The following is a 25,192-nucleotide window of genomic DNA, read 5'->3' as shown; positions in this document are numbered from 1 at the left end:
ATCACAGACATTAAGTGACACGGTTTTTCTCCTTCCTAATTGAAGGGAAGGCATAGGTAGATAAAGCCCTGCTGACATTCCTGTCTGGCTTTCCTCTCCTTCTCAGCAGCATAGCCAGCAATTGGTACCATCACACTTGTTAAAGATGGACATAAGCAACAGAAGAATAAAGTCACAGAACCTCTATAACCCATAAATCGAACCTTTATAACCCATAAATCGAACTCCAGCCATCTAAAAGATGTTTTGACCCATAATGTTCAAGGGAGAGAGAGAGAGAGAGCTCTGCAGGACAGTCACAGTGCAGGACTGATGGGAAGAAGTGTTCCTGGTGGTACTGCTCTCCTTTCTGACAGAAGAGAGACCTGCTTCAGTTGGACACCCGATTTTTCAGGGATGATGGACAGAGAAGCCTAATCTCACCTCTCATCCCCACTTCTACAATGGTTACAACAACGCTTAGAAAACAGACTGTCATCACCGCAGAAACTTGAAGTATGGCCTTCAGCATCATTGAAATTCTGTCAAGGACAATCTGGGCAGGACAATGCAGTTGTCCAACACGTTACGAAATGAGTCTGCCCTGATCCCGTGCGGTAGGTTCTAGTGAGAGACAACAGTAAAACAGTCTAGTCTTGGCTCAAAACATTAAGTAGTGGGGCTTTGATTTTGTGAGAAGATGTGGTGGATGGTTTTTTTTGTCTTGACTCCTTTTAATATATTGCTCATGCATGTTGCTTGGAGAAATGACATCAGCAGGAATCATGGATTAGACTTAGTCCTAAGGACGGGAAACATATGAGAACTGAAAACAACAATTACTTCCTCACTCAGCCTACACAACACAGATTTGCACTGCAAAAGGGATTATTCCTCACAGAATGTCCAACTTTCACTCTTGGGAAAGGCAATATTCCTGAGCTGGAAAAAATCCGTATTCTTTTGAAAGGCAGGGCAATTTCATATAACAATTTCACTTTGCAATTATGCCATGCTCTTTGGTTCCTTGTTAGTTTCCTTTGCTGGTTTTATAGTTTTGTAAAACAATTCATTCCTTTCCCTCTCACTTGCTCTCTCCTTTTTTTTTTTTTCTTTTTTTTGGGGGGAATGGGGGGGGAGGAGGGAGTATTTTTAAAAGAAAATCACTGTTTCTAACTAGTGCTTTTGCTGCTACAAGACATCGATGCTGACCTAGTTCTAAATATGGAATATTGAAATGAAAGTCCCTGCTTAATTGCTACTAATCCTTTATTTCTGCCTCTAGAGTATAGTAAAGATATTTCTTTCTTCTAGGTCTGTCCTACCCAACAGCACAGAAGATTTCAGTCTGGTTTTTCTTCAGTCCTGCTTGTACCTGGAACCATTCTGAAGCCTTGTAATGACCTCATTCACCTTTCCACCTGTAGGATTCAATTTCATGACTGCTGCATTATTTTTACCTAAATTTTTCATTTAACATTATGTAAAATGAATTGTGATTACCAAGAGTGCAAATCTATTCCCTGACCAATTCATCTGATCCAATGTGAGAATTAAAAATAGTTGTCACTGGAGCTAATCAAAGAGTTTGGAAACAAAACACTGGAATGTGTTGGAAAATGATGGCTCATGGAAACAGATGACTTTGGTGGACACATGAGAATGTGCTACCTCCAAATAAAATTAATTGGTGAAAAAGGCAATCAAAGCAATGCTTTCAACCCTATTGGAATGAAGCATGCGTATTTTTCATTTCAGTGCGATTTTGTACATTGCATTCCTCTCTTCAAGAGCACTAAATGATTACAGTGAAACTGAAAACCTTATGAAACGAGCCAGATTATCAATTTCTTTGCAAACCAATTTCAACCAGTTTGCTTAAAGAAAGGCTTTGTTAGCTTCTGGAAACCAACTGGCTGAACCTAAATTATAATTGTGGAGTGGAATCAGCTAAATTTGACATAAAAAATATGATCTTATGTGAAGCTAGAGGAAGCTGTTTTAGGTGTTGTTTTAAATGCCAGTCCATGCTGAGCACAACATACAGAGTTAAGGCAGAAGAGCATGGAGCTCTGACAGCAGATATATCTATTGGGATTTGCACAAATGTATATATTTTTAATATTTCTTTTCTTTTTTTTTTTTCTTTTTTACCCCTACACATCTTCTTCTTGTCATTTTCCTCAAACTACCTCATTTCTTAATGTCATGTTTCAGCCACAGTACCCACACAGCAGAGCCAAATCCTTCAGTTCTTCAGTTTTGCTGTACTAGCTGTTTCAAATTTAATTTCAGTGGTAAACATGCCACAATGGGCAACGTCGCCATATATCAGGTAGCTGTGATCAGGCAGATCAGGTACCAGTAATTTTCCTGATGGAGATCCAGTGTCAGAGATCAAGCACGAAGGATCAAATGTCTAGCTTGCCGCAGCTCAGAATCAAGTGTCATGGATCAAGACTGTAACTGCAAGGAATTAAGTGTCACGTGTCACCAAGCAGGGAGTAGATAACTCCCTGGACCTCATGGGGGACTGTGTCTCCACGGCTTCACCACTGGGCATCAACGATAAATGCAGCAAAGGCAAAGGTGGTTAAATGGTTGCTCTTTTAGTTGAGCACAAAGCCTCTTTGCCCAACACTGGTTTGGGCTCATATTATATTCATACAGGTATGACTCTGGGTGAGAATTACCTGCAATACTGCTTGTGCACTCAACCTTTCTCAACACTACATTTGACTTGTGACTCTCTTTACACATATATTTACCTGTGTTTTAAGAAAAATGCATTCAATGCATGTAGTGACAGGGAAAAGTACCAAACATGCAAAACAGTGCTCCTGAAGGGACTGAAGACACATTATTTCTTGAAATGATCCAATCTGAACCCCAAGGATCCATCAGCACTGCACTCCTCTTGTATACATTATCATTCTGCTCAGGTCACTGTTTGGAAGCATTTTGTGCAAAGCTGTGGATCCATGTAACCCGGGCATTTAGACACTGCAGAGCACCTGTCGGTAGCACACTCCCTGCTTCACGCTAACTCCATGCACAGCATTTCTTAGACCTTGGAAGTATAAAGAAGCTGTAAAAGAATAATCCTTGACTTAACGTGGAGATTAAGTATGAAGTTGCTGGTGGGCTCTAATTTCACACCGTTTCAGCGCACAAACGTGCATTTACCTACCTGAACAGACTAAACTTGACCACAGAAAATTTTCAGTGACAAAAAGAAACCATTACACATAGCAAGGAATTTATATCAACCTCAAGGCCTTATTCCCTTACAGGGGACAATGATTTACAGGTCCCAAATAGAAGCTTAGAGGTGTACTTTAATATCAGTAAACAATGCAATTTGCTTTTTTGAGGTTTCTCAGGCTTTCAGGCTCATTGAAACTTGCAGGGTCAGAGTTAAAATTGATTGCAGACTAAAAAGTTTCAATCTGCTTCACTAGCGCTGCAGTCCCCCTCACACTACAAGTTAGTCTTCTCCAGTTCAGGATAGACTATTTGGGTACCATTGTTTTAAATTTTAGTTTGTTTTTAAAACACTCAACAGAAGAATGCAAGCCCACAACATATGAAGGAGCAAGACTGCTAGACTGGAAGACAAATAAATAAAAAAATAAATCCAGCTCTTCCACCCTCACACCTTCCCAGTCTATAGGCAGGTACAATAATCACTTGAAATGTGAAATCCTGCAAATGCCTTTAATCTGAAAAATGTTTTGGTGGTAGTATGTATCCTGGCTTTCCTTCATCCAAGATGGGCTAGATGAACTTCTCCAACGAAAGCGTCAGAAGTGCGTTCCTTACCTAGACACTGATCATCTGGAAGGACAAAGTTTGTTTCTTGCCTGCTTCCTCTTGAGCTGGGAAATAAGACAGATGCAAGCAGCTGTACTTTTTAATGTTAATATGGACAGTCACAGATCTGTAGGTTTTAGGATACGGTAAGTGGTTTATAGTCATATATTCTAATTAGCTTGCATTAGTTTGTGAGGATTTGTGAAGATTCTCAAGAATCCCCAGAAAACAGACCAGTGTCAAGATGCCTACCATTGCTGAACCACAAAAGGAAACAAAACCGCCCTCAGGAACCACTCCTGGAAAGTACTGACACAAGGAGGTTCACAAAGAACATCCAAAACTATGGCTTGAGGCTATGACACATTTTGATAGTGCTTGGTATTAAGTTCTTGGTATATGAGCCATCTGTAAATCCCATCTATTATTAGCAGGGATAAAAGAACATGCCTGGAGCCATTTAAGGAACCGTAACAATTGGAGAGAGGTGGACTTGTTACACACAACATTCATTTCACTGGACATCACGTTTAGTGAACTTAGGGGACTTGGGGGCTTAGTTCCTTCGGTTCCCTGCTAGCTTTGACATAAATGGTTTAAAAGCTGGGACAGAGGAGTCAGCTACAGCCATTGCACCACTACATCTCGTGTCACAGGTCTGAACCTTTGTCACACCAACACCTGCTGTGCTGCTGACAACCACAGTCTTCTAACTTTTCAAGCTGCCCTGACACCATCAGCATATCTCCAGAGGTCCACAACCTCTCCCAAGGGTGTGAAACTTGATGTCTGTTTATCAGTGCCCAGAGATCACTGGAGAAACCTCCTTGGGGTGAGAAACACGTCTGTCCCTGCAGAATTAGCCATGGCCATGCCTATTAGCAGTTCTTCATCCGAACTCCAGCCTGAGCCCTGAAAATCAAACGAGCAGGCTATTCTTATGCATGTTTGCTCCACAGCGTGTTAGGCGTATGCATGTGATTTCCAGGAATTTGCAAAGTTCACAAGGAGCAAGCTACGGAGATTCCCAGAAGTTACACTGGCTCCCTGCCACTATGGCACAAATGCTCCCTATCAGGTAGGACTTGAATATTCCCCTTTACAAGCATAGCTGCCTCTTTGAAGCCCAGCAGAAGGCAGGCAGAAATGCGATCAAGACAGGCAACATCCCCTTTTCTTTTACAGGGGCAACTCGTGGAAGAGGTACGGAAAGCCTCCCAAAGGGAAATGCAGCAGCACGCAGCCTATCTCTTTAGGAAGGAGTTCTGGCAGAGTCTGCCCAAGCACAGTTTACAGAAGAATGATTCTATACTTTATCTTTCAGTGGGCAGCTCTGCTGTGTTGTTTAATTGTTTGTTTGCCAAGCCTGTCTGCAGCAAGACAAGATACTCCATTCTGATAATCCCCAAAAAACACTACAAAGAAAATCCCTGAGAATTAAAGACCCACTGTAACAACAAAACCTGGCTCAGAAAGTCAGCAAACAAGACCTCTGGCAAATTCTGAAACCTGGTCTTCATACCTGTTTTTTTTTTTTCTGTGTCTCTACCAAGATATTCCTAGGAAAAGACAACTCCCGTTATTTGCTCATTGGCAACTCGGAACACGTCCACTCGAGTCACGCACACATGAATTTACATTCAGAACAGCTGGTCAAAGTCTGATGATTTCTGATCCCTTGCATGCCTACCACACAGCATATTTACTTGGTATATGAAGTGTAGAAGAATGAAAATCATCTGGGAAAGGCAAATGATCGCTGTATCATATTAGCCAATTTTTTTTTCCTCCTCTCGCCTATAAAACCACAGATGACCTGACAGCTTGATAGCTCTTTGTAGAATCCAGCTCCATTTTCATCCCTGAAGATAGCTCTGTATTTCTATAGGGAAAGGTCAGTAATACTAACAAATGGAAGTAAAGAACTTCGTTCATTTGAGGCAGTCAGGCTAATCTGTGCTGCCCACAGTGCAGAAGTCAGCACAGGCAAAGGGGAGTATTCTTTTAATTAAATTGCTATAAAGAGCTCTAAAATATCAAGGTACATACTGTGTTGCAGAACACAGGAATATCTTCCCCCACCCTCAAAGCCAGATTCCAGCCTCACTATTTCCAAAAATCCACTCTTTCGTACTGTTTGTGGGGCCTGGGCTAGCCAGATGGCTGAAACACTGCAGAATCAACCCTTAACATTGAAAACAGAAGAAGACAGTTTAAGTGAAATGGAAAAAGTCCTCAATTAGCAACATATGGGAAACTTAACAAATACAGGGGAAAGCCAGAAAGGCAGATGAGGAAGGAGCTGAAAGAAATCATGAGCATTGAGGAGGCTACAGAAAATAAGAAAGAAATGGAAGATTTCTGAGGGGAGAAAGACCAGAACTGTTTTCATGCTATTATACCAGGAAACACATAATCAGCAAAGTCTCATACTGCTCGCATATAACATGGCTCCAATGACTATTATTAATTATTATCAATTCAAAAAGCAGGAGAATCCTGCAAGGAAAAAAATATATATAAGAAAAAAAAAGTGACAACAGAAACCCAGCACAAAATACGACAAATAAATAAATCTAAATGCTTTACGAGACCGAGACCTGCATCACCTAACCCCTCTGATGAATGATTTCCAGCCAGATTTGGACTATTAGCTATGTCATTCTTCGATAAAGGTTTTTCACCACTGGAGGTCACTGTAAACTTTGGTTGGGCTTTACCACTCCCTGAAAAAAAATAAACCGTATGCAAGTTATGTAGGATCCACATTTTGGGGTGAGATTGAACTGCAGTATCACTTGCAGAGTGTTACACGTAAATAACTGGTGAGGACTTCTCTGTGCTGGAGGCAGACTTAGTCTTGTTCCAATTTACACTAAGTGAAGCAATTGGCAGTATGCAGAGGGAGTAGACGTGCCTGTGTATACATACTGATCAGTTTTGCATCTGCCAGCCTGCCTCTCTTACCAATCTTGCAGACACTCTTCCTGAACACCGGCAAGCAAAACTAGGTAAGGTGTTGGAGACACACTGTGAGGCCCAATAGCACAGCTCCTAAAAATCACAGTTTTTTGGAAAATAAAAAAAATAAAGACAGCAACCAATCCTAATAGAAAATAACCATCTTAGGTTGGAAGGTTTAATTCCTTTGTAACCCATAGATCACCGTTCATCTGAATGCAATTTTCTTCTCTCTTATCTTTGCATTCAAATGACCATTATTGGGAGCAGTCTTTCAAACAGTACTTCGTGCAGCCCATTCAAACAGAGAGCAGTACATATATACTATAAGCATTATGGATTTTAAACTGATGCTCAGGAAGTAAAGACATGTTAGTCCAAGTTTCTGTCTCCAGTACTGTAGGACTCCTACTAACATGCATACCAGAAGACAGAGCTGATGTTCACAAAACAGAGATGCTGTGCCACTTTCAGGGAAAATAAGTTTGAAAACACTGGAAAAGAAATTAAAAAGGAGCCAGCTTTTCTTCCTTCCTCCTATTCATCTTCTAGCTTTACCTTTACTCCTTTGCATTTTAACTTGTTTCAAGGCATCAGCATCAGAATATTGATCACACAGTCCATGATACAGCAAAATGCCAGCAAAAACTAAACCCTGTAGAATGCAGCTTAAAAAAAATCCTCTGATGTGATTAAAGCATTATACGGTTAAGCAAAGGATATCCACAAAGACAAGTTTACTGCACTTAATTGCTTGATTATGTTGTTCTCCTTTTGTTTTTATTTACACATGGAATATGAGGTCCTTGAAGGAATAACTGTCTTTTTACTAGACGTTTGTGGCGCTGAGGATCTTACTCACAACCTCAGTGCAAATAAATACATATGTTATTAATAATACCTAACAGCCCTGATTTAACAGAGCATTTCAGCACATGCTTAACTTCAAGCGTGTGATCACTGTGATCGTTTTATCACTGCAAATAATGTGTAATCCAGGACCACCCACATGCTGAACTATCTCCGGACATAGCCTCTAGCATGTGGTTTTAGCCCACTGGAAAGTAGAAAATCTCAGCTTTCCACTGGGACGAACAGTACTTGCTTGTTTGCAATTATAATTAACTAACAGATAGCAGTACTTTAAATGCCCTACGTAGTTCAGAAAGCTATCTTTTAGTTTCATCTAGTTCTTTCTAATAATGAATGACTCTTCTGGACTGCTGTGGAGTATCACAAAGACTGAAGGGAGAATGCCTTTTCTAAGCTCACAAGAAAAAAAAAGATATATATATATAAAAAGATCAGATATTGAACAATGGGTGAACAGATACTCCAAAGTCACGTTAAATTTTATTCTACAAAATGTTTCCTTGGCATAAACTTCCCTGTTTCATTTGAAACTCCAATATAAAGTCCCATTCCAAATTCATGCCAATAAATCTTGTATATAACACTACCAACATGAACTTCTTTTCTTCCTGACCTTCCATGTATTGATGTATTTCTATAAATTATCATCATTTCCAAACTGAACTGTAAAATGCAGTTTCTAAAGCCAAATGTAAGTGATTTCTTTCTTTTTTTATTTTTTTTTAACTTTTAAGAGTCTAATTTTTTCTTTGGTGTCTGCTGAAGACTTCTGGAAAGTCTTCATAGTGCCAGACACTGCTTACATTAACAGTATGATTCCAGATGCACAAGATCCTGGGACCCACGGAAGACTTGGCAGATCTGGAAATACAGCTCAAATCATTACTGGCAACTCATATTCTTCCAATTAAGCATTCCACTGATTTTGGAACCGAGCGGTAGCTAAGAAGCCAATTTTCTCTACCACAGTCGCATGATGCTGAAATGGAGATGACTGAAGAATTTGTGGGGAAAAAAAAAAAAAAAAAAGAAAAGAAAGAAAGATCCCCCACATACTTGGCAAATGCTAGCTAATAACATAGAGGGTTTCATACAACATGTGTGAGAAAATACATTTCCAGATATATGAAACAGGTGTGATGAGGAAGACATTTCTTTCATTACAAGGGGGTCATGCTGCAGTAGCCCTGGCCTGGATAGCCCTGCTCGTGTCACTGATCTGCTGGGTGACCTTGGATGTTTCTTTCCATCCCCCTGACACCCTGCTTCTCTATACACTTCTATAATGGCCAGCCTACCTACACTGTAAGGTCTCCGATGTGACAGCTGTCACTCTTTTACACTGCTCATAAGTAATCTCTAATGCAGTAAAAGTTTGCATTGCCCGAGGAAATAAAGGAGCAAATGTGCATCCCAAGCTGGCCTCCTGAACTATCTAACCATGCACGAAAATGCCACTAATGGGGCAGGGGGAACAAGTACAGCACAGGCGTGAGCCAGGAATAGTGCAAACAGGCACCACACAAACTTTTTTTTACAAGTCCCACGCTAGCCCTCACAAATATTTTGCATCACTCTGCTGGCAATTGGTGGCAGACAGAAAATATTTTGTTGGGATTCTTTAAGAAGATCATTAAATAAAATCCATTTGACTCTTTAGGAATTCCAGCCATGAATTCCTAACTAAAGGTTTTCATGGTCGTTCTCTGGAGTAGACAGAGGTAAATGACTTTTAAATTTGAGTGACTTACTGTTGAATCTACCACTTATATTTGTACAACTTTATTAAAAGATTTGTAATACGTATTTTATCATGCACTATTTTGTGTACAAGGTGTTCTCTTTAGAGAAAGGAGAGTGCTGCAAGTAGTGTGCTTAATGAACGCAGTAACATGACAGAAGGGGCAGGAGCTGTATGTATGTACTCCACTTTGATCATGTGGAAGCAGGGCACTTAAGAGAAAATGCCTCCACAGACTTGGGCAATTCAAGTATTTGGATAAACACACACGTTTCTTTGGGCCTCTTTATTTTAACAGACAGTGAATTTTTCTATAATTAAAAATTAAGCTTGTCCATAGCAGAGTTTAAAGATAACAACCTCGGATGTAGTGCTGGAAAGAGACAGATCTTCTGCCTCTTAGTGCCTACAATATTGCCTTGAAAGAAGAACAACTTTGAGATTCGAAATGAATAAGGGAAAAATACATCTTTATAGAAATTGCAAGTTAATAGTTGCAGTAAATTTATCTGATTCGTTTGCCCTAATTATCTGGATTTTGGTCATTTTTCCATTTTAGTAGCGCTATATGGACTTAAGATCTTTAGACCCCTACAACTCTTTAGATTCCCTCACCAGCAAGCCACATTTCCATACTGTACTTTTCTATTCTTACTAAACCATAATAAAGGCCTGATAACATTATGAGCTGGAAGAAACAAATGCATACTCTAGGCTTAAATAGAAGAACTTGGTTACCTTTGGGAATGTCTAAAATAGGTAGAACCAAGATGCTTTAGGCAATTTATCCAGGTTCAGAGCTACCAAACAAGCATAGGTCTACCATGAATTTCCAAAACCAAACAAACCAAAAAGAGAATGGAAAATGTTTGGTTTGGCAAATGCGACAGTTCTCTTGGAGAACATGTCCTTTAAAATGCAGTGATGATGTTAAGAGCTGTGCTATCATCAAAGGTCAACACAAAATCATCCTGCACCTTGTTGTCTCACTGCCAATAGCCAACATAAAGGGCTGTCATTTTCTCCTACCATCTTCAACTATAGTCACTATTTAAGATATGAGGTCAAATAAACAGGCTCATAAGTAGATAGGGTCATAGCTGAAATTAAACCTGTCTGCCCATGTATCTGCTCAATCACTGTTTAGTCCAGGCGTGAAGTTGGGGAGATCTTGTGTACCAGTATGTCTGTTTAGTTAGCCTTGGAGACAGGGAACTATGGAAATATACTCTCTTCTCATTTTAGTTATCAATAACAAATTCCTTTATATGTATTATAACAACATCTTACTTGCTTTCTTTAGCGTCAGGACATATTACAGAACATCACTTTCATGTCTCTGAGGAATTTCATTTGTAAATGCCAATCAACTAGTTAAAAGTACTTGACTCAAAAAAATTCTCCTTAATATGCTATTCAATGTGTACCTAACGGTTACGCTTTTAATATAAGCAATTAAGGGACTTGGTTAACTCAAGAGAAAACTAAGTATTTTCAGTGAATGTGTAAGACCCAAACACTAGGAATTATGTTGGATTGTCCATGTAAGTGGAAAAATGAAGATCATCAGCTCCTTCAAATGCTCATTACACAGGAGGTTTCTCTTTGAGGTGTTGGAAATGTGACCTCTCCTGTGGAAGGCCCTTGTTTGGAATACTCACGCTGGGCTCAGCACTGGAAAGTCATTTTTATTGCACCGTGACTTCTGCTAAACGTGTCCACTAGACGTTGCACAAGAGTGCCAGAAGAGAAAGGTCACAGGGACACTCTGGATTTATCCCCCTGCATCTCAGTGTGTATTACAAATTGGCTGGGTAGGTAACCTGTAATGAGACACCTTTGAATGATCACGGCTGAAAGAAGTCTATGCTAAGCCATGCATCCAAGGGCAAAGAGGATTTTTTAAGGAAAGGAGGTATTTTTCTAACCAGCCAAGATTTACCATTTTTTTACACTGAAATAAATATCAGTGCCTTTGATGTATCAAAAGTGATCTGTTTTTCATACGTTTTAACAGCCACAAATTCCAAAGGTTATGATAAACCTCTCACCACAGTACTCTTAGGATCTAAATAAAAACCAAGGAGAATGAACTGGGGGAGGAAGGGGTGAATTGCAAGTAAACGACCATCAGAAAAATAATGAAAACATCTAGGAAGCCGCCGCAGATTTCTGAAATTTTAGATTCTGGATCATATAGCACGAAGGACCTTTGCAAAGTAATTAGCATTCATGAAATGGCTGGGATCCAGCAGGCTGAGGGTTCTGAGGCATGCCTCCTCCCAGATCTCAGCATATAGCTATGTAAAGAGGATACTAGACAGAGAGTCAGCAATTTCATTTCCATATTACAGTTGTCTCTGACACTGACTGAGAGCATGACCTGAGGAGACTCTTCATCCATCTCTCTGTCTGTTTCTGATTTTACTGATCTCCTATCCAGCTGTTCAGACGATGAATTCTTTGGAGTAGATCCTATCTGTACAATGCCTCATGCAATCTCAGTTAGGGTCTCGGCTTGCTCATAGTAACACATATAGTAAGTATCAAAGGCTCTTTACAACCCACTGAGCAGCTACAAAAAGCAAAGCTAATGAGGGAAGCCACAGCTATTTGGAAGTTTGTTTATCCTGCTGAACATCACGTCTTCCAGTGCTGCATATTCATTACACTCTTTGTGGAAATTGAGTTCTTAGTAACTGAGTAATGGGTCTCAGAGACAAGACAGATCTCAGCACAAGGTGGATGTTTGCTTTCAGCCATAGCTATTATCCATCCAGAAAAACAATAACAGGGCTGTGACGCCCTCCTGCCCAACCATCTAACCTGTTTAGAGGTCAGACTTACAAACTCTTTCTGTTTAAAATACATGTAAGCTGGCACATGAAAAAGAGAAAGGTCCAAGAGCATAAATACCAAAATGCACAGGTCTAATAAGATCCCACAGCCTTCAAAAGATCAATAATGTTGACAGGACAGGATGAGTTCAATGCAAAGCTCATCTCGTTGCTGGTCGAAGGCTTACAAAAGTATAGTTACCTGCCTACTGGAAGTGTTCTTCTGCTGGGTTATCCCATGTAGAAATAAAATGCATCTGCTGGAAGTTCTTTGTTATAGCTCTAAATTTTCTTTCTCAATAAACTCTGCTTTGAGAAGGGAGCATCATGACCTAAGGGTAGCACTGTTCCTTCATAATCCCTTAGGAAGCCAAACTCACATTTGTTCCAGAATCACAGAAAAGTGAGCAAGATCCTCCTAGACACTCTTTAGCTCCCGTCCCCTTCTTTCTGCACTTTGGGAGTTCATAAAGTACCGTTCTCAAATACAAACTCAACTAGAGATCACTAGCCTTTCTGATCACACCAGCCAGAAGTCCAAAGGTCACAGGTCTGAGGGCCACAAGACACGTCCCAGCTTGCAGAGGAACCAGGCAGCTCTGGGAATGGTTTACTTGCAGATGACAACAATACCTCTCTAGAAAGAGAAGGGAAGGGATGAGTCTGGAATGGACATGCCATGGGATCCTGAGATGACACTGGTCTCAGCCTGCTGTTGGCTCATTTCCTCCCAAAGCAAAGGATTCAGATTATCCAGGAGTCCCTGCACAAGCACAGCCACACTGCCAGTCCCTGGCAAGGAAGCTTGCTCTGCTTCTGAAATACTTCTGAGTCCATGCCACCTTTCTATGCATGAGGGCTTAGGAGATAACCCAGGAACCTTGCACTTCATATGAGAACTTTTTACTCAAAAGAACAAACATAAAGTAAGTTGCAAAGCAACCGAAAAAACAGATGTCTGACAGATGTTACCACACTGAATTTCAAAAGTGGATTTGTGCCATGTGAAAAAGAAAAAAAAAAAAAAAAAAAAAAAAAAACTGACAGAGAGCTCAGATAGTCACTGACCTATGAAAAATTTGGGAAAAGAATACTTTAGCACAGGTAAAGACTACAAAACAATCTCTGATAGTCTTAACACAAGGTATTTTAAAACCTATTTCCTTCACAACACAATGGATATGGACGTCTTGCTAACAAATACCAATTAATACACTAGCCTTAGATGGATGGGTCTTAAAAACTGGAAAATAATAGTAGCAAGGCAGTAGAAGTACAATAAACAGAGAACAGCAGAATGAACTGAGCTTCCTTTTCCTTACATACCACAATTCACTCAAGAGAAAATGCAAAATTTTAGTGACCTAAGCATAAACAAAAAGAGAACATTTTTCAAGCTTATCTGCAAGTAAAGTAACAGCTCAAGACTGCATCAGAGATAAAATGCAAATCACTAACCACAGACTTTATTTTTATCTGCCAGTGAATCTAAAGAAGCCCCATTCTATAAAGATCAGGGTGCTAGTGCGGTTTTGACATGTATTATTAGTTGTTTCACTTCTCTTTACCACTCCTGTTTGTCTGTCTTGCATAAAATGCACAATTATACGCTGTTAATGGCTTAGTAACTGAATGTGACTGAACTTTAAATCCAGCAGAGCTGCATATCCCAGACAGCATTCTCCTTGACAGCATGGTACTCAAAAGCTAGCTCTTCATCTTCGGTCAAGTTGGTTGAAGAGTGGACTGAAAGTTCATTACTTAAGGTGAATGTTTAAAAAAAAAAAAAAAATCAAATCGGCATTCAGCGACACTTTATCAAATTGATTAACAACGTGGATAAAGACATTTCTAATATGTTTTTACTTTTTGAGTGTACCCTTAGTTTTTCCTTTCTTTCTACATCTCCAATTCCATGCATCTACATCTCCATACCATAAAGCAGAATCAGTTTAAATGGGAACAGCATCAAAAACCTTAATACAATCTGGCTTTTTTTGCTTCTACTTAGAAAAATATTAGTTCAGATTTTCTGATGAATTAGAGGACATCCACATAGTGAGTTTCTTAGGTTATCATAGAATAACCTAAACAAAGAACTCTACACTATTTCTTGCCTTTCTTCTGTTTTTTTATGTATCTTATTATATGGAGTGCTGATATGCATAATAATCTTTCAATTATTATCCTCATCACTGTCCTTTGAGCTCTTCACTCAGCACAAATTCCATTTATTTTATACAAATTCTTTTGTATTCCCACAAGATCATGGCTCCCTGGCTAACAGTAGTAGACGGATATGCAGGGTGAGGTTGCAGACATTTCAGAATGCAAACCCTTTACATGAACCAGTCTTGAGATTACAGGAAAATTTTCATTTGCAGCAAAATAATTAAAAGCCTAAACATTCAGGCAATCTACAGCTTCAGAGTTACTCTAGAGACAGCGTCTTCCTTTTTGCCTTTCCGAGCTCATGTATTTCTTTCATGCAAGCAATGTTTCCTGTCAAGAACTCTTCTAAAAGCTGTTGAGTTAAAAGATGCCTGCGCTGTATTACTTTACGGGAAACCACAACAAACTTATGTCCTATCCTTGACGGCCACGTCTAGCGATATAACAACGAACCGCTCCCAAGAATTAGCTGCTAGTTCAGTGGGAAGAAAATGCTACATAGAAGAAAATAATGGTCAGTAAGCAGCCTTTCTGGGGATCTCTGGGTCTCCCATCAAGACAGGCTGGTGACCTCACTCCCACCATGGCCAAAGAGGGTACCCTTGAGGTAACCCCTTGTACTGCACCCAGCAGAGGTCACTAGAGGATGTGTCATGCGTTAGTGGAAGACAAAGCACCCTGACAGCAAGGGCAGAGATGCACCTTTCTGAACAGCACCAACAGCTATCTGGGACTTACTGCAGGGTATGCTCTCAGAAAAGAGAAGAATATGTTCTAAGGGAGAAAAAGACTTTTTAATTTTTTTTTCCTCCACTCCAAGAAATAACACACAGGTTTAACTGGCTACATCTAAACACAAGCAGCACTCACCCAGTTAAACAGTATCAATACTGATCAGTGGAATATGTCTTAATTATTAAAAATATATCTACTACCTGTGTACTTCCAGGTGCAGGAATCTTTCTCTTTCTTCCACAGCTTAACACAGCCCATAATGCATGCCAGAGATACGAAGCCAAAAGGCAGAAACTACCTGCAATCCAGGCAGCATTTCTTTGCAGGGGTAGATCCATCCCTTTACTTTTAATCAACTGATTAACTTGGGAGTCCTGGTCTAGCAGATGCAATTTGGCAGGCACCCTCAAAACCCTCCCTAGTTCCATAAGTACCACCTAGCTAGACAAGGCTTGGAGACGCGGCAGGATCCCATCTCATACTTCAACACATTCCCTGAACCTATAAGGAAAAGAAGTGATGGCCTACTGACAAGCTTGAAACAGGTGCGGAGATCTACACATGAGATGTGTATTGCATGGACTTGAATGGTAATTACTCTGACATCCCAGAACTTCTCAAATGAAAGCAAAGTGTCAGCGCAATCCTTTTACAGTTAGCAGGGCAGGTCACTGGTCATCTACTGGGTCCTTTTCCTCTTTTAGTAGACAAGAAGTGGGGAAAAAATGAAAAACAAACAAAATGAAGAGCAAAATTCAAGACATTCACTTAAAATGCGTCATAGTGCACATGCATAGTCGATTTGAAATGCCATGGCTTTACTGTCTGCAGTCCCTTCTGTTCTTGTACTTACAGTCTACTCACTTTGCTCTCATATCCAAACCACCACCATGCACCGAGCTGTTCCTATCTCCACATCTGATATCCAGTATCTGCTCACTTGCCAGCTACCAAGGATCTAACGGATGCAGATGCTGGATCATTTCAACCAAAGGGATATGACACTTTCAGTATCATCACAGCAACTTCTTTCCCCTAAAATTTCAAGAAACAGACAGACTTCTTTTGCTGAATTTTCCCAAGTAATTCAATGTGATGTAAATTCTGCAAAGAAAATTTTGGCTTGAACAGCCAAAACCTGGAAAGGTTTTAGAAAACTGAAAACAGGATCTTAAAATTGGAAATAGAAAGCAACTGCAGTAAGAATATATATATATATAAATAAATAAAAAAAAAAAAAAAAAAAAATAAAAAAAAAGCCTGCAACCAGCTCCATTACAAGTCCAGGGAAGCTGATTTACTTATAGAGAGAGAAGAATGAAAATGTGAGGAACAAAGGGTATTCGGTTGTCATGTTTCATTGGCACATGTGAGGATGCAAAGAATATATAATCCTTACATATAAGGATGCATTTAAGAGGTGCCCGTAATTACCAACAGTCGTTACAGAAGAAGACAGTGCAATTTCTTTTCCACTTTTACATTTCTCTGATCAGAGCAATGAATTGAACACACTCCCTCTGGCTGTGGGGAAATATGAGCAGTGGAAATCTCAAGTACTAACAATTCAAAAATGGAAGTATAAAAATCATATTTGAAAAATCAAGAGATTCAAACATTATGACTGTCATTCTTTCCTTACTCATCTTTTGGTTTTCAAGACTTCAGAGCACTTACGAATCACATTTTGAGTTATGTAGTTGTTATGTTGGGGAGGGTGGCTTTGGTTTTGTGTTTGTTTTGTTTTGTTTTGTTTTGTTTTGTTTTCAATCAGGTAATCTTGATACTCTTTCTTTCTGAGAAAGAAAAATTCTTGTAAATATGGGAACTGGGAGCATTAAGTAAAACACAACTGCCTGAGAGCATGCAATCGCACATATTGATACATGACAACAGACTGCCATGAACTTGGGACCTGACGAGTGCACTGCAGAAAGGGTATTTTGTAAAGCCCTGCCAGACTGAGCTTGGCAACAGGATGCCTGATGACAGAATTTCAAGCAAGCTGAAAAGGAAGTTGGGAATAAAACTTGGCCCAAACTTGGTCCACTCACATTTTTCTGACTATAACAAGGCAACCTTTAGACATGGTGCTTTGATTTAGAGGCTGAAGGAAGCCTTTATTAGTTAAGAAGTCTCACTGCAAATGTACTGAATCCCTGGTAGAATTTTGTTAAAGAGTTGTTCTTGATTAAAACGGTAAAACAAGAAATAGGTTTCCTCCTCTGCCACACAGAGAACGCAGCAGAACTATTAGAACTATTAGGGGAATTGTGGTGGTGGTCAAGAGGGAGAAAGCAGGCCCAAAGAAGAAAAGGCTGATCCCATTCTTACTGGAGACAAGGAATTAGAGGACAATCAGCTAACACCAGACCGAGCTTAACTGAATCCCAGCTGAATATATTCAACAGGACTATATCTAACACTTCCAACTGGGATAAATAATTAAAAATTAGTCCTTAAACAGTTTTCAAAATATTACAGGGGTATTTTGGCATGGAAATCTGTATTGCGAAATAAAGAAACATTAAACACCTGTGGAAAAACAAAAGATTTAAAATTAAATTACCACTTTTATTTTTGATTACAGACATTTTCTTCACAAAATGCCAACAAGAAGTATTTTTTCTAGCTTTGTCAAAAAGAAAAATAAAAAAGACAAGAAAATAATTGAAAGTACTTAATATGTCTCTAGAGCTTCTTCAAAATGAACTGGCATAGCAATGATCTGTTCAAATAAAACTAGCTAGTGGGAATTTAATCTCCTTTATTCTTTGTTGCTTTGTTTCCTTGTATGAACACAACTAAGAAGGCCTGAATATGACCGTAAGGAAAGAGCAGCTCTGGTTCTTGCCAAATCTGTTCTTTCAAGGAAGACGGAAAAAACAGCAGAGCTCGTAGAGGTTATTGCTTGTACAATAACAAGCTGCAGCTGATAAAATCACTTTTTGAGCAAATGTTAAAATTCGCATTTATGTTTACCAGTCATGTCAGAAATACTATTCTGGTACATGAGGCTGTGCTTTAGCCAATTTAATATGTTTTAGCTCATGAACTGAACTGCAGTGACTAGAGAACAACTCCACAAATGAAAGGTAAAGCATAACAGGTAAAATCACAGGGAGAAAAAGTTTGAATCAATGCCTTTTACCAGTGCCTTTTCTTTCTGTTTTTGGAGAAGACTATAGACAAATGTGCATGTAATAATGTGAGTGTTGCCACCACTCAGTGGACAGCAGGTAATGCATTACCCACAACAGTTCAGCTGCATCTGAACTGCAGGTAAAGGTCCTTCACAACACTTACACCTCCAAGGGAAATCTTGGTTAACATGCATGTGTAGGGAGCAAATCTACCGTCACAGCACATTGCCCAAATGAATGCTGTACGGGCACTACACAGCAAATAGTAAATGGATGGTAAACCAAGGTAATGGCCAAGCCTTGTAGCTGCAAATTATAAGATCCAGAAACCCAACAGTTACCCTGTCGACTTGTAATAGATTCAACCATGGAAACTGCAATTGTAGCTGCAGCTCCCTATGTTGCTTTAAGAGCAGTAGCTTTATGCTTGGGGAGAGACCCTGAGTTTCAATTCTCTTTCCCTGGGTGGTCTGCCAAATTTCAGAAAGCTTTGAAGCTTTGCTTAAGACTAGATTTAACTTTTGTCTAATGTTTATTTAATATTACTCTCCTAAAAAAGTGGTCATTTAATTATTATCCAACGTGGGTGGGTTTACTTCATTTTTAATTTGTAAAATATGAGCCTATCAGCTTCAATAGTTCTGAACATTTCTAAAAGAAAAGAATAAAGCTGTGCCCATCAGAATCGTGGAACCAGGGTTTAAAAACAAGTCATTGACCATGAAGAGGACAATTTTACAGCATTTTAAATGGCTCTGTCATTAGGGATGGGGAGTTAGTGGTCTAATTTCAGACAGTGATTCAGAATAGAATAATGGCATTGTCTCACCCATCACTAACCAGGTAAGAGCCAGAAGGGACAGACTGCAGCTTTGATGACCATGAACACGCAGCTTTGGCTGGGCCATCAGCAGCAGACTAGGTTGGAGAATGTGGAGCTCTCTGGGAGCTAATGCATCTTTGTAAATCATGTGGTAGTTTCACAAACAATTCACCTTTGCATAATTTAGTGCTGTTATCAAAAGAGGTGGTTTCACCCACTCACAGCTGCTCTGTCCTACCTTGTAACACCACCTCCCTTGGACCAGAACAACCACTTGGTGTGGCTATGCAGTGCAATAGATCGAGGAGAGATTTGGAATTTAGTTTATTTTTTTCATCTGGTTCTTACACACACACAGAAAACTGTTCCTATAAAACAAAACGTCTTTCACTTGTTAATGTATCACCTGAAGCAAAACCCTGTGTTGGTTCCTGAGGACAGAACTTAGCTGCGATAAATCACATGTGCCACCAACTACATAAATGGGGGCAAGGGGATATTCAAAACAAAACACATGTAGAAGAGGTAAAGAGCAGTTTTATCATGAGTCATTTTGAGTCATCCTCTCCAACAAAAAAATGGTCCAGGTGGAGAACTGGTGTGGCAAAGAGTGCCATCTAGAGGACTGCAACACTGAAGCTTCTTGACAGTTCAAAGACATAAACATTATGCTGTAAAGTCATTATTCATGGCTGATGGTCAACAGTTGGTGGGCTTACTTTCCATAGTTGTATTGCAATGGCTGTGGAGGGACTTTCTATTTAGAATTGTTTTGGTTTGTTTTGTTTTTACAATACTATACTGAAAGATTAAAATTGTGCTTGCTTACGTTAGAAAAAAGTAGTTCTGGAAAAACAGTTGTTTTGGGGAGGGTGATCATTTTCTTCCGTAATTATATCACTTAGTCAAATCCAGCATTTATTTCTTCCAGCAAGTACAGACTTTGACCACTCCTTGCTAGATGGTCTCTCGAGTTGTAAGCTATTCCCAATGATGTGAATAGATATTTTGTCTCTGCTTTCAAAGTGAGCAGGACGACATTCACGGAAATTATGTACATATGCCCACAAACATACACATGTAAATGCATACCTCTGAGCAAAGTTTACTGCACTTCCTGCCAGCACAATCATCTTTCTTTCCTTTCCCAATCAGTATAATCAAACTGTTTGTCAGGGAAGCAGACCAAGTTAAGACCTTTCAAAGTAAGGTCTTGGTTTTCCTTTCATCAACATTCACAGCACAGTTAGGACCCAATTCTGTATCCCACTGAGAAATTCCTAAAAATTTTGTGTGAAAGTTAAGCTTTGCAATTAACTTCTAAGCTTGTAAAAGCTTAGGAGAAATATAACTGATGTTTATGTATCTGGAAACCTCACTCCAGTGATCTGGTATATTACCAGAGTTCAGTTGGACTGCCTTTCACCTTTGAAGTCTTGTCCCCAGGAGACTGAGGAGCTAAAATGGGAATACAGAGCTATTTCTCCAACTAGCAACCAGCTGTTCATCTTCTAAGCCTATTCACTTTTCCCCTACTGCACCTCCAAACTCTTTCTGGCTTATCTTACAGGACTCCTAACAAAGAGCTAGCTCCACCATTAGACTGGGGAAGCAAACATCAAGGCAATTGGTTAGAGATTTTGCAGCAAAAAAGTGAGGAAAAATCCCACCACCTCAATTACTATCTGCAATTTGTCATCAAAGATACATTAACATACACAAAGCAGCTCTCATAGCTATGTATGAAGGTTCGCAATTAGTTCCTTCTGCCTGACCATAAAGAGACAAAGGAAGAGTCATGAGGCAGCGGTATCAGCTTCTACTTTCTCACCTGTGCAAGTTGTGATTTTCACTGGAAGAAATCTGTTTTATAAGAGGTAAATAACAGCATCCAAACCCCACCACCCAGATTTCTTTTTCTAATTTTCACTGTAACTCTACATGAAACTCTCTAAACACATCCTACTTATATGAGACATACTTTGTTTTTAATATACAGATCATTTTCTTTTACTAAAAATAAGAAGTTAGTATTTTACTGAAGACTGAAAGAATTCTGTACAAAAGGGCCCTAGTAGATAAAAATTTAAATTATTCAAAAATTCAAAATTCAAAAATTCAAAAATTATTTTATTTTTTTAGTTTTGAATACAAACTGCAATGTCACTGAGTTTATGCCATTGTTCCAGGGTATCATATGAACATGAAAATATTCAGAATATTTGAAAAACTGCTCTAGTCTGTCAGCACAAACAAATAGTGCACAATCAGCCATAGCACAAATTTTTCTTCAAGCCATTTCACAAACTAGTGGGTACTAATTATTTCTCATTGCCCTAATGTAAGCATATTTCCTTAGTTCTCGTCTAAGTGACATATCAATGAAAACAGTTGTTCCTCTATACTCTCCCACAGAAAAAGCACCACGATACAAGGAGTGTTTTGCTATTTCTAAACACATTTTGGCTGATTGAGATGGAAGATGCCCGAGACCACTCAGTGTAGCTCCCACTACTGTTCTTACCAGAGACAAATGCAGCACAGAGCTACAGTGGACAATGCTTGTCCTTGCCACCATGGCACACAGCAAGGAACCATGCCCTATTCCTTCTGTGTTAAAGGGAAGCAAAGGATTAAGCTGCCTTAGTTCTGGGAGATCTGCTCTTCGCATGAGATTCATTCAGTCCCCACAAATTCTACCGCTGTTAGGCAGGACCAATGCTTTCAAAACATGAATCCAAGGGAATCCGTATTTACCTTCTGGTTTTTAAGAGCTGCAGAACCACACAACTTCTTTGGAACTTCTGAATTTAAGTAGGTAAACCCCCAAATAAAAACATACATGCTTGCTTCTATGAATCCAAAATACTAAAAGATGCTGACCAGACTCTTGCAGTGGCAATACACGTTCACAGATAGAAATGAAAAAAAATCAATTCTACTCTGAAATGGACATAGTAAACTCTTTAACTAACTGGAAGAAGAAAAGAAGCATGCTTTGGGAAGACAAAATTAATTATGCAGTTAGTTACCTTTTCATCTTCTATTCCAGGATCTGATTCACTGAATTTTTCTTCCTGAAAATGTGTAGTCCTCTCCACTTTTTCCATGCTCTGAAAAAAGGCTGTTTTTTCCAGTCTGTTGCTGTTGTACCGTGTATTGATTTCCTCCAGCCTGTTAATCTTAAGTAGCTTCATACTGTGCCCAGATAATTTACTGTCTGTTTTCCTCTCCACCTTAGATTCGTAAACCAGTGAACACTCATACCTTCTGATTTCTCCTCTTTCTTGTCTATACAGAAGAAAGACAAATAGGAAATATTAATGTTATTCATTATTTTTAGCTTAGAAAACTTCCAGTGTTGCAAAAATTTTTATATCTCAAATATCTATCTTTATATATTCTGAACCAATACAAAAATACAGAATTAACAGCACTCTTTGTCTACATTGAACACTAGATAATTCAAGAAGGCTACAGGACAGATGCAATTTAATTTGTTTGCAGAGACTATTTAGCTCTACCAAATCCATATATATTGCTGTTGCTTGTAAACCTTGTTTACGGATCACTACCCAGTTTTTAATCACTTGAGTGGCTCCCTGTTGCTCAGAAGTGTTTTCTTTCTCTCCATCACAGTTCTAGCAAGTGACGTATGAGGACTCTGGGACTAAGCCCATGAAATTTTAAGATATTAAACAAAGTGGTTTAGGCCTGAACTCACTCCTTCTCTCTCTTTCCACTGTCCTGTACCATGAAGAAAATGTAATCGTCAAATTGATTGTGATCTCAGGCCTTCTGTAGAACGCTGCAAAAGACCACATTCCTCTGCTGGCTTCCTTTCCACTCCAGGTCCTCTCACTACATGTTTAGAACTTAGATGATGTAGGATCATCAAGGCTTGACTAATAGTAAAGTTGGCTAAAAAGTTATTGCAGGTCAAATTAATATCTGGTTGCTCATTTTGATTAATCCTCTATAGAAAAGCCTTTATTCCACAGCAAGGTAGTGGGGGTGCCTCTGCCCCTCCCCCCCCCCCCCCCCCCCCAGTAATTACTTGGTTACACTTGGAAAATATGTCCTTTTGCACAACTAATTCTCTAAGACTACAAGAAACTACACTAAAATTTCACTTAGCAACTCAGAATAGACTCAGGAAATACAGGGCAAAAAAGTTTTCATTATTGCAAACCTTCCTTCACTGGACTAGAAACCCAGCCATAAAAGCACTGTAGCGATACTTTAGTTCTGGAAAGTTGGATCTGGTCAATCTCATTACACAGCTCATGGTTTTTATTTTAACTTGCATAAATACCATAAACTATACGGCATAATTAAGAATGTATATACAATGTTACAGTCATCAGCAGCATGGGGAAACAGCTCTGGGTACACAACCAGAGACCCAATTAAATCAGTTAGTTTTACCTAAACACCTTCCAAAAGAAAATGTTCCTCACTGTATTTTAACTCCACATCTGTACACATGCAACAGATTAGATGTATACCTACACCAACTCACTTTATAATGCCCAAAGTTATTCCTCCAAACTCTTCCCAGATGCGGAAGGTACCTTATGCTATCACAGGTTAGACCGGAGGTGGCTTGCTAGTGGTGACATTTATAGATCATGGCCAGTAAAGTGCAAGCTTGCAGCTAGCAAATAAGCCTTCTAGGAAGATTTGATACCATGTTACTGCAACATGGTGGCAATATGGGACCAAGACGCTCACAGACCTGGCAGCAGGTAGAGGGCCCAGAGCAGGAGAGACACCCCAGAGCACACTGTTAGTAAGTGAGATGCATGGACACCAGCATGGGACTGTGAAACATTCATCGTCTAAACAAGTCTTGCACTCATTACACAAAAACGCTAGGTCTGCTGCCTCTAGCCATCATCACCAGTTCTCATGGCTCTGACCTCCCTTCCCATCCTCCTTCAGGTGAAAGGACACTTTAAGAGCTATTTTTTCACCAGGTTCTCAGATCAGGGCTTGTGAGTTTTGCTAAATGCACTAACAGTTGCAGGCTACATACCACAAGGGCTCAGTCTAACCTTTGAGCCACAATTCTCTAGATCATTCAATCTATCCAACACCAAGGCGTGATGGAACATACTCCAAAGCTGTTAGAAGAAGCAAGTGAGGTTTCCAGATTTCCTACCCCCACCTCCACATCTACAGCTCTTCAAAGCCATGTGCTTTCGAGCTACCTGGCTGTGAAAACCACTTTTGACCTGACATGACTGCAAACAAGGAAAGTTGATTCAGGCCCTCCATAGTTCTTCAAAGAGCACACCATCCTGTAGGTTACGACCACCAAATGCGGCCATCCATCTAATGAGAATGACATGTCCTGCTAGAAGGGCATGTTGTTCCCTCATAAGTGACTGACGGGTCACTTATCTGGGAAAGTATTAGTGGGGTGGAAAGCCTGAAGGCATTACTGTGCTCCATTACCAACGAGAGATTAGGATCGAGTCCAAATCTTACTGACTTCCCCCATGACCACTTGTATATATTACTGAAATGATAACCTAAACAATTGAAAGTTTTTGAGGTGCACAGAGTGCAATTTGTTTGCAACTGCCCCCTGCACAGTCCCAGAGAAGCAATCCCATTCTCATCATGTTCCACTGTGCAATGTGAGGGTGTAGCAGTTCACATTTTTGAAAGGAAAGAGAGAAAAAAATGTGTTCGATTAGATGTTGAGCTCTGTTTCTCCCAAAGGAGGATGAACCTTACCCCCTTCATTTATATACCCTAACTTTGATCTGCTTTATTTTGGGTTTTCCTCAGCAAGCCAATCTCTCACTTTAAGTAAAATTACTTGCTTCATGTGTCACATCTTCACTTACACACTCAGAAATCACAGACCTAACACAGAACCACAGAGACTTGCCCAGTTGTATGCAGAGGGTGTATATACAGTCCTATACAATAGTAGCATGAGCACAATAAAAGTTTAACTGATTAAGTGAATGCCTTTAAAACTGATCCAATATAGAAAGAGGCAGGCAAATGTGTGTCAGTCAAAAAAAAAATACCCATCACAAACCTTTTTCTTTCTCAGTTTTTAGTTTGTAACCCCTTCATCCAGAACTAGGTTTACATG

General features: G+C 39.6%; 1 protein-coding gene across 2 annotated transcripts in view; it reads right to left on the bottom strand.

The window, feature by feature from the left end:
- MYLK4 (myosin light chain kinase family member 4) overlaps window positions 1-25,192 on the bottom strand; it is a 74,792-nt gene that overhangs the window by 39,197 nt on the left and 10,403 nt on the right. The window contains exon 2 of one of the 2 annotated variants that reach the window (XM_035316325.1): window positions 22,110-22,368. In XM_035316325.1, coding sequence (XP_035172216.1) covers window positions 22,110-22,368 — 259 coding nt within the window. Of the gene's footprint in view, window positions 1-15,311; window positions 15,465-22,109; window positions 22,369-25,192 lie in introns of those variants that run through there. The other variant, XM_035316327.1, reaches the window with a different exon arrangement.

This window comes from Oxyura jamaicensis, chromosome 2, assembly GCF_011077185.1.
Source record: "Oxyura jamaicensis isolate SHBP4307 breed ruddy duck chromosome 2, BPBGC_Ojam_1.0, whole genome shotgun sequence".
NCBI lineage: Eukaryota > Metazoa > Chordata > Aves > Anseriformes > Anatidae > Oxyura > Oxyura jamaicensis.
This window is presented reverse-complemented; position numbering and strand designations above follow the sequence as displayed.